This window comes from Rhinatrema bivittatum, unplaced genomic scaffold (genome assembly GCF_901001135.1).
Source record: "Rhinatrema bivittatum unplaced genomic scaffold, aRhiBiv1.1, whole genome shotgun sequence".
Taxonomy (NCBI): Eukaryota; Metazoa; Chordata; class Amphibia; order Gymnophiona; family Rhinatrematidae; genus Rhinatrema; species Rhinatrema bivittatum.
The window spans coordinates 33,030-48,405 of record NW_021821341.1 but is presented as its reverse complement, the minus strand read 5'-3'; the positions used below and the strand labels follow the sequence as shown (position 1 = coordinate 48,405).

At 46.8% G+C, this 15,376-nt stretch overlaps 1 protein-coding gene across 1 annotated transcript in view; it reads right to left on the bottom strand.

The window, feature by feature from the left end:
• Positions 1 to 15,376, bottom strand: part of LOC115082605 (glycerol kinase-like) — a 58,158-nt gene that overhangs the window by 32,745 nt on the left and 10,037 nt on the right. Inside the window, exon 3 of the mRNA XM_029586819.1 lies at positions 877 to 957. Coding sequence (XP_029442679.1) covers positions 877 to 957 — 81 coding nt within the window. The remainder of the gene's footprint in view (positions 1 to 876; positions 958 to 15,376) is intronic.

Below are 15,376 nucleotides of genomic sequence, written 5' to 3'. Positions count from 1 at the left end.
AAATTATCCTATGTGGAAGAAGCAATTCCTCCAATAAATACTTGTTATTTTCTTACTAATAGATCCCAAGTCCCTGTAGATTTGACTAACTTTCTGGAAGATTCATCATTAGATGTCGTACATAGGAATACATTAATAGTTTCCTTTGTCACTACCCAAGACGTAGCTACTGTCATGAAAAAATACTTTAAAAAATTTCCGATAACTTTTCATGACCAGGTGGTTAAGTTATATCCTGATCTGGCACCTGTTACCAGGAATAGACGCAAGGAATTTTTAGCCTTACGTCAGCAAATTGTCTCCTTGGGATTTGTATTTTTATTACGTTTTCCATGTAGATGTGAGTTAAAGAAAGGAGAGCAAGCATATATATTTTACCAGGTTAATCAATTGCAACAATTTATTGAATCACAGCAAACTAATACAATTACAATAGAGATGCCGTTAGCAGAATCTTCTCCTACAAGTGCTACATAGACAAGTGAGCAGCTATGCAGGGACTAGAAATAAAAATAGTTGGTCAAATATAAGGTGTTTTATTATCGTATTATGTCTCCTTAAATTCTTGTTTACTTAACTTCAGCCTCCTATTATTCCTTTAGGAAGAGTTACAATGTATAATTTAAAATGTAATCTTTTATTTCTTTTTGGAGATTATTTGATCTTATACCTTGAGTCCTAATATAAGGAAATTAATTGAAATTCTTTAGGAATATTGATGTGTGAATATTTCCTTATTTCTGTATATTTAGGATTTAGGATATAAGTAATTGTATGTATGAAGGTTTCAAATATATTTCTTGTAAATTGGAATGAAAATGAGAAATAAAGAATTTAAAAAAAAAAATAAATACAGAAATGATTCTGCAAATTTACCTCTAGTGCATAGCACACAGGTTTGTCTCTGCCAAGTTGGTAAGCGACTGTTGTCAGAAGGCCATGTTCAGATAATATAGACTGGAAAAAAATTACAAATTAAAAACTTTGATCAAGATTTGTACAAACATTGAAGAGAAAACAAATCACAAATCTCATTATGTCCTCAATCTTATTGGTCAGTTCAAACTTCACATCCTCTGCCTTATGGATACATGGATAGGAGAGGGTAACAGTTGCCCTCGCCCATATCTTCCTCCAAGATAGCAAATACATCACACTCCCTGTCCAATGGGCCATGGAGGAGGAGTTGTTGCCATCTTCAGCCACACTTACCTCTGTAACTAATAACCACCCAACAGGTAATGCAAACTGCTTAGTTTTGAAAATCTAAGGAAACAAAGGACCAAAACTTGTCCTTATATAACATCTCCCCAGAACATCACTCAGACTCCTTTCTGAAACTCTGAATTCCTATGCGACATGGCCAGTACATCCCACAAACTCATAGTATTAGATTTCACCTACCATGTGGAAACCCCTCCCAGAGGTAATGACACAACATGGAGGATCTTGGCTTCACTCAACTAATCAAGGTACCCACTCACAGACATGGGTCACTCTCTTGATCTAATTTTTCACTCCACAAATCTTAATCTGGATCCTAATACAATAGCAGTAGACCCAATCTCTTGGTAAGACCACTACCTAGTCCAGAGCTTTATTCTAATCCTACAACATGCTTATCTTACTCCCCCACCCAAACCATCTACCAAGAACCTGTCCGCCATCATAAACAATATAAAAATATCCTCAACATACCAACAAACATAACTATTACAGACTCGCCCAATCTCCTAGTCCAACAATGGAAAGATGAATTCATGTTAGCTATCAATATCCTAGCTCCTCGAAGCCCAACCCCACTATCTCCTAGAAACTCCCCATGGTTCCACGATGGTCTTCTCCTAAAGCATTCAACTAGAATGAGCATGGTGGAAACACAAAACAGATGACAACCTCTGTCTTTACAAGGAACAATCAAAAAAATATAAAGCAGGTATTTGATAAACTAAAAATGATTATGTCTCCAAACTACAATTATCTATGAACTTTGATCTAGTCCAGAAAGTCTCCAACACAGGAACCAGAACACTTAACACCTCCACAGGAGACCACACTGTAGAAATAACTGCAAAATTATTCCTAGATCAATCCAACCCATATGCTCCTCTCCTCCCGCAACATAAGTTTCACCACACCATTCTTGGCAATTCCTCCAGGCAGCATCCCCCCATCTGACTTTAGAAAAGTCACATCTCTAGAGGTGGAACAATCCTTCAAAAGATCAGTCAATCCATGAGCCCTTTAGACCCAATCCCTCCCAGATTCATCTGCAACCTGAAACAAGATTTAGCCCCTTGACTATCTTCCATAATCAAGGCCATCTTATCTCAAGGCTCCCTATCAGGCTCACTTAAAAAAGTGATAGTCAATCCCAACCTGAAAAAAAAAACAGGTTCTGAACCAAAACTAATGATTACCATCCTGTCTCTAGCCTATGCTTTCTAACCAAGCCTGAAGAAAAAATATTCTACTTCCAACTTTGACTTCCTTGAAGGGAACAATATCCTATACCCTCACCAATCTGGCTTCAGGAAAGTTCATGGAATTGAATCAGTCCTATTGGCCATCAACAGTATTCATCTTAACTCAGACCACGGGAGTGACTCCATTCTAGTTCAATTAAATCTTTCTGCCACCCTTGATAGTTAACCATTGTGATTCAGTGTTTGGGAAACACCGGCATTGAGGGAACTGCTCTTAAATGGTTTGAATAAAAGCTTATAAATAGTTTTTGGCTGGCATGACCTGCAGTTTTATGTTATATTATTTTAACTCCTCTTTTCATTGAGTCAATTTTGCAGAAAAGTATTTTATTGTGGTATCATTTTATCTGTTTGTAGTGTAGTAATATTTTGGTAGAAGTATATCTGTATTTTTGTACCTCACCCAGTACTTTTGCATGCAGTAATAACTACTTTTAAATAAACAAACATTTTCTTCCAGCAAGAAACTCTCATGGGTCAATAAGTCATCCATCCCCAAGGACCTCAACTAAGGAGTGCCACAGGGCTCTGTTCTCTCCCCAATATTTACATTTGCCAAATCTACATCTTTATCCACTCCAACACAGAGTGCGACCTATTCACGGATGACATTCAGCTCTGGCAAATTAAGATCCGATCAAGCTTCTTCCATCGTTAATCTTAATAACTGTCTTACTGCAGTAGCCCACTGGGTCAATATCCAAACAAACTAAATCCCTCAGGTTCAAATCCCCCTGCTGCTCCTTGTGACCTTGGGCAAGTCACTTTACTCTCCATTGCCTCAGGTACAAACTTAAGCCTATATTCATCAAAAAGCTTTAAATATAGCAAAAATAGCACCAGAGATTAAAAAAAAGGGACATGGTTAGGATGTGATGGCAACAGCTAACGCCTGTGGCGGAATGTCATCGTGTACCATGTTGCATCATCGCACAGCGTGTTATTTTTGCAGCTATATATACAGCCTTCCTGAAGCTGTCTCTTTAAGGGTGTGTTGAGGCATGTTTTAGAGGAGAGGAGGATAGTTGCTGTGTTGGTGGTAGAAGATAGTTTATATTAGTGATTTCAGAGTGCATTGAGCTGTGCTTTTCTGTGCTTCCTTTTGTTAACCTTTATCTTTGTCTTTTGTCTCTGTGTGTGTGAAAGCTTTTGTTAGTGAAGTTTGTTCGTTTGTCTTTTTTGTGAAGGAGTGGAGGAGGTGGTAAGTGGAGGTATGAAGGAGGTGGAGAGAATGGAGCATGAGAGGCATGGGGATAGGAGAGGAGAGGCAAGAGGAGGGAAGAGAAGAAGTGGGAGGATGAAGGCAGGAGTGTTAGGGGAAGGAGAAGTAGGAGACTGAGTAGGGACAGAAGCAGAGAAGCAGCATAGAAGGGATAGGGGGCAGCGGGTGGGGGAAGGGGATAGGCAGGCAAGCATGGGGGGAGGAGTAAGGCAGGCTACAGATAGGCAGAGGGGAAGGGAGTTTGCAAGGCAGGGCCGGGGGGGGGGGGGGGAGTAGGAGAGGAAAGAGGAAGTGGCACCCCCATCTGGCATCCAGGCAGCAGGACACCTTTGGCGACTGTTGGAAAAAGGATGCTGGGCTTCATGGACCCTTGGTCTGACCCAGTATGGCATGATTTTATGTTCGTCTCCATGCCATTAAGTTCAGCGACATGGAGAACGGAATGGTAATAGCAGGAGTCCTGGAAAGCCATGCCACGCTGTTTAGCAACCGGGCATCTAAAACATCAAAAGGCAGCCAAGGCCCAGATCTGGAGAAGCCTAGCCCAGATCACCACCAGGCAGAGCGGCATACAAAGAAGTGGGAAGCAGGTCATCCACCAGTACAAAGAAATAAAGGTGCAGCTTAAAAAGGTGGCAGCCCAAAACAAACTCCAAAGAATGACAGGAGGAGGAAATCCATCTCCCATAATCCTCACTGAAATGGAGAATCGCCTAAAACAAAGGCTGGGACCGGATGTATTTGAGAGAATGGATGAGCGGCTAGACACCACAAGAGCTGCAACCAGTAAGTTCATCTCACTTATGACACTCACATGACAACATAAAAATGTGTTTTATGACCACATGATCAGCATGTGTTACAGGAGGGAGGTATGAGTGCTCATCTGCCTTGTAGTTGCTCTAAGGTATGGGGGTGGGGGGGGCGGGGGGGGTCAGTAATGTATATGGATAGTAAATGTTTGGGGTTGTGTGTATGGGGAGGCGGTTGGAGGAAGATTGTGCGTTTTGCAGTTGCTCTCAGTGAGTAGAGTATGAAAGAGTGCGTGTGTGTAGGGGGGAGTGGAGGGAGAAAATGTGTGTAGAAACCGCAGAGGGCTCAGGGGCAGAATTGGGCTCTGGTGGTTGTAACTCCTCCTGAGGAGCTTGAGTACTAACTCATCTTCATCCGGCAAAGTCTGGGAGACCTTGCAAGCCACACTGCATCCATTGCTGTCATCCGTTCTCATCTTTGTCTGGAGAAGCTTGCAGAATCCAAGCAAACCTGTTTCTGCCACCAGTCCACACCACTTTGGCCATCTTCCCCCCATCAGCACTTATGTTCTCGCTTGGTACACCTGCTGAGCGTTACGACAGTGTCACAGTGAACAAAAAGCTTTTTTTTTTAAATTTCACACATCACACTAAAAAGTGTGACCAAAATGATAAAGGGGATGGAACAGCTCCCCTATGAGGAAAGACTAAAGAGGTTAGGGCTGTTCAGCTTGGAGAAGAGACGGCTGAGGTGGGAATATGATAGAGGTCTTTGAAATCATGAGAGGTCTTGAACGAGTAGATGTGAATTAGCAAAATTGCTTACCTTGTAATAGGTGTTATCCCAGGATAGCAGGATGTAATCCTCACATATGGGTGACATCAGTAATGGAGCCCTATATGGAAAATCTTCTGTCAAAGTTTCTAGAAACTTTTGACTGGCACAGTGTGCCCACTGAGCATGCTCAGTATGCCATGATATTCTCAGCCACAGGGGTCCCCCTTCAGTCTGTTTTGTAGCAATGAGCGTTAGCCAAAAATAAAACAAAACATATCGGACCCAACTCCGCGGGGTGGCGGGTGGGTTTTGTGTGGACTACATCCTACTGTCCTGGGATAACACCTATTACAAGGTAAGCAATTTTGCTTTATCCCAGGACAAGCAGTATGCTAGTCTTCACATATGAGTGATTAGCAAGCTACAGGCCGAGTCATCTTTGTATTGGACCAACAGGTTACAACTTGTGCAATAGGCACAACAACTGGTGTACTATTGGGAAAAATGAGGCAGCCTGAAATCATGAAAAGTTGGATGTGGAAGGAGTTGGGATTATACTGGAAACAAATTATTTAAGACAGATTGTCCATAGGCTGAATCTTGTCGTCCTTCCTTGTCGAGACAGTAGTGAGCCGCAAAGGTGCGAAGGGAACTCCATGTTGCGGCCCTACATATGTCAGCTATTGGCACAGAACGGTAGTGTGCTACTGAGGTTGACATTGCTGCGTGTGCCTTTACTCGCCCATGGAGAGGAAGGCCTGCTTTTTCATAGCAAAACTGTATGCAATCTGCTAACCAATTGGACAGAGTTTGCTTGCCCACTGCTTTTCCAGGTTTGTTTGGATCAAATGAAACAAAGAGCTGGTTGGATTTTCTATGGGCTGTAGTGCGGTCTAAGTAGTATGCAAGTGCACGCTTACAGTCCAAGGTGTGTAAAACCCTCTCTCCTTGATGAGAGTGTGGTCTTGGGAAGAAAGTAGGTAAGATAATAGATTGATTCAAATGGAATTCCGTAACCACTTTTGGCAGAAATTTTGGGTGTGTACGGAGTATCACTTGGTCAAGTAGGAATTTTGTGTAGGGTGAGTATGTGACAAGTGCTTGTAACTCATTAACCCTTCTTGCAGATGTGATGGCTATTAAGAAAATAGTCTTCCAAGTGAGAAATTTAACATCACAGGAATCCATGGGTTCAAAAGGAGAATGCACGAGTCTCGTTAAGACCACATTAAGGTCCCATTGCGTGACCGGTGGTCGGCGTGGAGGTTTAAGTTGAATTAAACCTCTCATAAATCTACTAACTAGGAGTTGTACTGATATTGGTGCATCCCCAACGGTATTATAAGCTGAGATTGCACTTAAATGTACTCTTACAGATGAGGTCTGGCGACCAGAGTCTGAGAGATGCCATAGATAGTCTAATAGAGATGATGTAGTGCAGGAAAAAGGGTTTATACTATTTTGTGTGCACCACGTGGTAAATCTTTTCCATTTAGCACTATAGTTCTTTCGTGTGGAGGGTTTACGTGAAGCTACAAGCACTTGAGAGACATTAGTTGAAAGATTGAGAGGTTGTAGAATCAAGCTTTCAACATCCATGCTGTGAAGGATATGGATGGAAGGTCGGGACGACGCAACCTGCTCTGATCCTGAGTTATGAGATTGGGTGCTGTGCCCAGGTGAATTGAATCTGTGATCGAGAGGTCTAGAAGTATGGGAAACCATACCTGTCGAGGCCAATATGGGGCTATGAGTATCATGGACCCTTTGTCCTGTTATAGCTTCACTAGAGTTTTGGTTATTAGTGGTATCGGAGGATACGCGTATAGAAGGCCTGAATTCCAGTGGCGAGCAAAGGCGTCCCTGGGTAAGCGGTTTCTCTGCTTGAATAGGGAGCAATAATTGTCCACTTTGTAATTCACTTGTGATGCAAAGAGGTCTATTGTTGGCTTGCCCCAACGCTGAAAGATCTTGGTCGCCACTTCTGGATCCAGATACCACTCGTGAGGTTGGAATTGACGACTGAGGCGATCCGCCAGTACATTGTGAATTCCTGCTAGATAAGTGGCCCGTAAAAGCATTGAGTGTGCTAGGATCCAGTCCCAAATCTGTGCTGCTTCTTGACAAAGGAGTTACGAGCCCATACCTCCCTGTTTGTTGATGTAGCACATGGCTACTGTGTTGTCTGTATCAGAACAGTCTTGTGGGAGAGGCAGTCCTTGCACACATGCAGCACATAACGTATTGCTCGAAGCTCTAGGAAGTTTATCTGAAATGTGGCTTCGAGTTTTGTCCAAGTACCCTGAGTCTGCAGATGACCAAAATGTGCTCCCCACCCTAAGGTGGATGCATCTGTAGTTAAGGTCACTTGCGTAATCGGTTGTTGGAAAGGTAGCCTTTTGAGCAAGTTGTTCATGGTTGTCCATCACAGGAGCGAGAATTTTAGTTTCTGAGTGACTTGAATTGGATAAGAAAGTGGTTGGATGGCTTGTATCCATTGTGTTTTGAGTGTCCATTGCGTGAGTCTCATGGCTAATCTGGCCATAGGAGTGACGTGAACTGTGGAGGCCATGTGATCTAATAAAGTGAGACACTGATGAGCTGTTATTTGTGTGCGTGCACGTAGAGAGCCTGCTAACGAGGCTAGTGTCTGTGCGTGGTCTTTTGGAAGAAAAGCTTTTGCTGTTATGGTGTTTAATTTTGCTCCGATGAATTGTAACAGGTGAGATGGTGTGAAGTGGGACTTCTGGTAGTTTATGAGGAATCCAAGGAATGGAGTAGAGTTATTGTGAGCTTGAGAGAGAGTTGAGAGCTCCTTGTTTTGTTTGGCTTCTGATGAGCCAATTGTCCAGGTAAGGAAAGACGTGTATGCCCTGCTTGTGTAGATGGGCAACTGCCACTGCTAGACACTTTGTGAACACTCGAGGTGCTGAGGCAAGGCCGAATGGTAGCACCCTGTATTGGAAATGTTGATTTCCTACTAGGAATTGTAGATATTTGTGATGAGGAGGGAATATTGGAATGTGAGCGTAAGCATCTTGTAGATCCAGAGAAGAGAGCCAATCTCCTTTTTGAAGTAGAGGTAACATGGTGCCCAGAGAAACCATCCTGAATTTTTCTTTCTTCAGAAATCTGTTGAGATTTCTGAGGTCTAGGATGGGACGTAGGCCTCCTGTTTTCTTTGTAATGAGGAAATAACGGGAGTAGAATCCTCTGCCCTGCTGAGGCTGGGGAACTGGTTCCTCGGCCCTGGCTCTCAGAAGGGTGGATAATTCTGTTTGTAAAAGTGTGAATTTTGTAATGTGAGACCAGTTGTGTTGGAAGAAAGCAATAAGACCTCCTACTGGCAAACTTGGGGTCGGATTGGAAGACAGGCTGCTGCTCTCTGGTAATTTCTCAAAACCCTGATATTGCTCCTGTTTGAGGAGGGGGTTGAGCCCTAGGTTGTCTTGGTTGACGAGACTGTCTTCTCTGAGTTGATCTGGATGAGCGTCCCCGGGCAGGAGGTGGATAATAATGACTAGGCCTATAATATGGACACTTGGATTCTTTTCTCGGGAGTCTTCTTGATGGTATTTGAGACTCCTGAGGAACCGAAGATAGTTGTTTCAGGGTTTCTGAATGTTCCTTTAAGAGGGAAACCGCTTCTTTCACCTTATCTCCGAAGAGGTTATTCCCCTGCACAAGGGAGGTCGGCCAATTTTTCCTGAATTTCAGGTCTCAAATCTGAGGCCTTGAGCCAGGCCCATCTTCGAGTACTTATCCCTGTGGCTAATAGTCTTGATGTCATCTCAAAATTATTATATGCTGCACGAACCTCGTGTTTGCCCGCTTCGAGACCTTTATGAATTATGTCAGAGAAAGACTCCTGAAATTGCTGAGGAAGCGTTTCAGAGAGTTCTTGTATTTGCTTCCATAAGTTACGCTGGTATTGCGTCATATATAATTGGTAGGACGCAATCCTGGAAAATAACATGGATCCCTGAAACATCTTCCTACCTATGTTGTCTAGGAACCTGTTGTTTCTTCCTGGTGGAGTTGAGGAATGAGTTTTCAGCCTTTTTGATTTCTTTTGTGCTGACTCAACTACCACTGACTGGTGAGGTAGTTGAGTCTTCTGGAATCCTGGAATGTGTTGAACCAGGTATGTCGCATCAGTCCTTTTTTTGACCGGAGGTATGGAGCAGGGATGCTCCCATAACCTGTTCATCAAGTCTACGAGTACCTTGTGGACTGGTATTGCTAAAACCTCCTTAGAAGAGTCTACGAACTGTAAAACCTCCATGGTTTTTTGCCTAGTGTCTTCCTCTGACTATAATTGGAAAGGAATGGTGTCAGCCATATTCTTGATGAAGTTGGAGAAGGATAAGTCCTCCGGAGGGGATGGCTCCGAGAGGTATCCGTGTCTGTATCCCTCCATGTTTCAGGGGTGTGAGATCGAGACACTTTTGATATCGAAGATTGTCTAGGTTTCGATGGAAACAATGGGGATATATCGGGAGGCTCGAGGCGACTGGCCGAGCCTGCCCCCGTAACGGCGCGCCACCCGCGATGTGCGGCGGCCGTTGGGGGAGTTGGAGTGAGGCGGAGGGGGGGCGGGTCATCGGTAGCGACAGGCGCGCCGCTGATGACGCGTCCCACCTGGGGAGGGGGGTGCCGCGTCATCGGCGGGCGACAGCGGCGTGGGCTGATGACGCGGCGCCCCCCTTTAAAGGGCCGCGACGGGCGTGGGTCCACCCTTTTCCCCCATTTGCCGAGGACCCGGTCGACACGGAGAGCGGCGATCGGAGAACGAGGGCCACGAGGCGAGCGGGTGAATCGCGATTCGGGCGGCGATTGGGCGGGCGATCAGCGATTCGGGCGGCGAGTGAAGCGGCCACGCGGGTGGCGAGCCGGGTAGCGATTCGGCGGGAGCGGCGATCGCGAGCGGCGTTCCGGGCGGCGTTTAGGACTCAGACACAGTAGGCGAGCCGGGTGGCGAGGAGCCCGAGTGTCGGCAGTCAGGGGGGGGGGGGGAGAGGAAGCCACGAGAGGCAGGCGGCTTGCGGCAGGCAGCGGGGAGGGGAGCCGAGACCGAGCGAAAGCACGCAGGGGGGGGGGGGGGGGAGCCACGTGGTGCAGGTGGCTTGCGGCAGGGAGCAGGAGCGGCACGGAGAGCAGCAGGACCGGCTGAGAGGGGAGCCACGAGCGAAACACAGATTAGGGGTACGGACAGCATAGAACCCGATTGATTGCTTACGACAATAGGCAGCATGTCACCCCGCAGAACGGCAAGAGCTCCGCAGAGGGCCAAGGCAGCAGGTGGAAAACAGATGGTGACCAGATCCTCAGCACCTGCGAAAGCCAACAACAAGAGTAGAGCGACCCCCAAAACAGCGCCAGGGAGATTGCGTGGTGCGAAGGGAACAAGAGGAGCGGCCAGCAAAAGCAGAAGGGGCACCATTAGGATAATGGACCAGAGACGAGGAGAACACCAAGCAACAGAAATCGAGGAAACAGCAGAAGTGGAAGCAGTGGAGCCAGCGCGAGGGGAGAGAACACTTGCGACGGAAGAAGTGTGCACGAGCCTCAGGCAGGACAACGAAGTGCACAGGGACACTTGCCGCACCACGCCGACAGGAGGGACGAAGAGTGGTACGCAGGCAGGATGAGTCACCCGAACTTTCAGAACAGCGGGCCACGGCCACGCGAGCATTGGGGATACAACAATCAAATGGATCACAGGTGGCAGAATCAGGACTGCGCAGGATGGTATGACGGCCCCAGAATGGGATGGGGCGATCCAGGTCCATACCGAGGATGGGGTCCAGCAAGACGACCATGGGAGTACCCACAGGCGGAATTGACCAGCCAACAAGCCCGGTCTTCTTGGGGACCTTGGTCGGCGCCACCACCTGGGCCATCACATTATCAAGAAGGCGAGCAAGATACGTGGTCTGTCAGAAACACGGGTGACAGCGCAGTAAGAACGGATACACCAATGCATCCTGTGGACACAGTACGTTCAGAGGGACAGACCGTTCGGAGTGGGGCCCAGGAACAGCAACGCGAGGTGGAACAACCATCCACTAGTCAAGCGGCACAGCAAGCACAGGCTGAACACGGCAGTGCGGGTGAGTGCGGGCACAAAGAGGGGGACAACGGGCAAAAGCTGATGCCTTCAGGGGCGGGGCACACGGGGACGGCAAGTGACCAGGTCAGCAAAAAGAAGCGCAAGGCGAAGCGCAGGCGTAGGGCAAGCACCAGCTCTGATAGCTCCACAGGCTCATCAGATTCAGACTCTAGTTCCGATAGCGAACAGAACGCACCGAACAAAACAATAGATAAAGTGACAAGGGGGCCACCGGCGCTCACAACTTTATCGGAGCTATGGGAAGAAGTTCCCAAACAACTGAGGAAGAAAATATGCAGAAGAAAGTATATTGATATATTCAGCATTCTGCACGGGCGACGAAAATCGGGCGAGCGAAAGAAGTCGAAAGACTCAATCACAATAAAAGACAAAGAAATCAGAATACCCAAGAACATAATCAATTGGACGAAGGCATTCTTATATATGACCAGCGTCGTAGGGCGGAAGGACCCGTCGCAATACGGACCCATGTTGACCTACGCGGTCAACATCATGAGAGCTTACCAACAACACGAGGGCTGGTCATGGTTGAACTATGACGAGAAGTTCCGTGACAAGATGGAGGAGAACCAGTACATGACTTGGGGAACGCAGGACGTCAGCCTCTGGATAGAACACATGACGCGCAAGTCATCAGACCAAGGAATGAGAGCAAGGAGCGCAAGAAGGACATCACCTTATAGGCAGACCACAAGACAGGCAGCGACTCAGGATAACACATGTTGGCGATTCAACAAAGCAGTATGCTCATTTCAAGATTGCAAATTTAAACACGTTTGCACTAATTGCGCTGCCCCACACCCAATGACGAAATGCCCAAGACGGGCAACGGAAGGGAGTAAGGCTAAAGCAAACTGAGAACCTGCAGTTCGGAAAAGCTCCTTCACCAGTTCAACTGGAGGCTATGGAACCATGGCTAGACTTGTACCCGAACAAAGAAAAAGCAGAAAGGATAAGGCAAGGATTCAAGGAAGGGTTCAGCATCCCTTTTCAAGGACAAATGCAAACAACTAACACAGCCAATGCCCCATCAACAACGAGATACGAGGACATAGTACATGAGAAGTTGGAAACGGAACTAGCACTTGGAAGGATAGCGGGTCCATTCACGCAACAACCTTACCAGCACATGTTCATATCACCATTAGCAGTAATTCCCAAGAAGGAAAAAGGAAAGTTCCGACTTATACAGAATTTGTCATTCCCACCGGGCCGGTCAGTAAACGATCACCTCCCCCCGGAGGAATGTTCAGTGCAGTACACATCATTCGATACGGCGGTGTCGATGTTGCGTACCTGCGGAAAAGGGGCCAGGATGGCAAAAGTGGATATAGAGTCCGCATTCAGGTTACTCCCCGTGCACCCGGATAGCTTCCCGTTGTTGGGATTTACATTCCGCAATCAGTACTACTTCGACAAATGCATGCCCATGGGATGTTCAGTCTCATGCGCATACTTTGAGCTATTCAGCTCATTTTTGCACTGGGTGGTAGCAACAAGGACGGAATCCAAAAACATCATCCACTACTTGGACGATTTTCTATTCATTGGCCCACAAAATTCTCACACATGCGGCAACCTGCTTGATGACTTCCAGAAGGTGGCAGAGGAATTCGGAGTCCCATTGGCCAGCAACAAAACAGAGGGTCCAACAACGATCTTATCCTTCTTGGGAATAGAGCTGGATTCGGAAAAAATGATGGCCAGATTACCGGAGGAAAAACTAAAAAAGCTGCGCGACATATTACAACAGACGAGCAAGGCAAAGAAAATAACGCTCCAGGTCGCGCAAGCAATCTTGGGAACACTAAACTTCGCTTGTAGGGTGATTCCCATGGGCAGAGCTTTCATGCGAAGGTTAGCTACAGCGACAGTAGGGATAAAGAGACCACACCACTATCTTCGAATAACGAAAGATATAAGATCGGACTTTGAAATATGGAATTCCTTCCTAAAGAATTTCAACGGTGTGGCAGTCATACAAGACCCGCCAATGTCAAGCGCGGAATTGAACATACAAACGGACGCTGCAGGCGGTTGGGGTTTTGGAGCACTATGCCAAGGGGCGTGGTGTGCCGAACAGTGGCCGGAGGAATGGAAAAAGAGGGGTATAACGAAGAACATAACCTTCCTCGAGCTGTTCCCCATATGGGTCACGTTAGTATTGTGGAGCGCGAAACTACAAAATAGACACATTATATTCTGGTGCGACAACCAAGCGGTTGTGCACGTTCTAAACGCTCAGTCAGCAAAGTGCCCAATGGTAGTCAACCTGCTGAGGGAGATAGTGTTGGAGGCATTACGCCACAACATAACCATTAGAGCAAAACACGTCCCAGGGGTCTTGAACGGCGCGGCTGACGCTTTATCTCGTGCTAAATGGCATCTATTTCATAAGCAGGTACCCACGGCAGAGACAACAGCGACCCCAATGCCGACACGATTATGGGAAATTGGTCGGCAACAACGAGAGAACTACTCAGAAGATCGGTAGCACCGTCAACCTGGGCATCATATTCCCAAGGTTTCGAGGAGGTAACCAGCTTCCTGGAGAAGAATGGGTGGAAACGAGGACCAGCTACAGAGGAACTCATGATCAAATTCATAGACACGTCAATGGAGAGCGGAACATCCAGAAATGCCGTCATCAAGCGCCTGGCAGGAGCAGCTTTCTTCTTTAAGGCGCGCGGGTGGGGTGACCCCACAAAATACTTCATTATAAAGAAGATGCTGGCGGGATGGGCAAGGAAGACCGGCGCGAACAGGGATGAGAGACATCCTATTACACATCACAGGCTAAAAATGCTATGGGGGACATTGGCCGAGGTTTGCTCATCTGCATATGAGACCAGGCTATTTAGAGTCGCATTTGCGCTGGCCTTCTTCGGAGCCCTACGAATCAGCGAACTGGCGGCCCCCAACAAGAAGGACGACGGACAGGGCGGACTGCTGCGCAACAACGTTGAGTGCACAGAGGGGGCGCTAAGCATAAAAATACATCGGTCTAAGACGGATCAGCAGGCGAGGGGCAGCACGTTATGGCTAAAACGGGTTGTTGGTTGTAATACATGCCCCATCTTAAACGCAAAGGAATACTTGGCCATACGACCAGAAGGCGGAAAACACTTCTTGATTCATAGCGATGGCTCTCCCTTGACGAGATTTCAATTCACAGCAGTCTTGAGAGCGGCGGTAAATAAGTTAAAGTGGGACGCGAAGAAATTCAGTTCGCATTCCTTCAGAATTGGAGCGGCAACAAGCGCAGCACAGGCTGGTTTAGGAAAAGAAACAATAAAGAAAATAGGAAGATGGAGGTCCAATGCAGTCAATGCATATGTGCGGTTGGACAGAGCATCTCCTGCAAACTGTTAACCAATCTTCTGATTATATTTTACAGAGCAACGAGTGCAACGAATAGCATGGATTGTTGGTCACTCGTACATTCGCTGGGCGGCCAAGCGAGCGATCGGGCGACCGTATGGACAGCACCTGGGACTGGCAACGCAAGGGTGGGTCGTTGCATGGACAGGAAAGCCCGGCATGCGGTGGGATCAGTTATTGCCCTTGTTACGGCGCCTGAAAGATTCCAGGGCGGCTCCAGATGTAATGATCATACACCTGGGGGGCAATGACTTGAGTGCGATAACATGCAAGGGTCTGATCAACAAGGTACAAAACGATCTAAATATCATAGCGGCGTTGTATCCAGAGACAACCGTGGTATGGTCAGAAATCATACCAAGGCCCAAGTGGAAAGACTCCAAATTATGGAATAGAGGTAGAAAGAAAATCAACAGACAAATGGAGTTGTGGACACAAAAACGAGGGATACAGCAGATCAGACACAAATGGGCGGAGGACAGGTGCCCGGGATTATTCAGAGAGGATGGCGTGCATTTGACTGATATTGGATATGATATATTTAATAATGCATTGCAGGATGCCATAGAAGCAGGGTATGCAAGCAGGGTACAGGCCGCAGCTAATTAGTTGAGTGGGGGACAC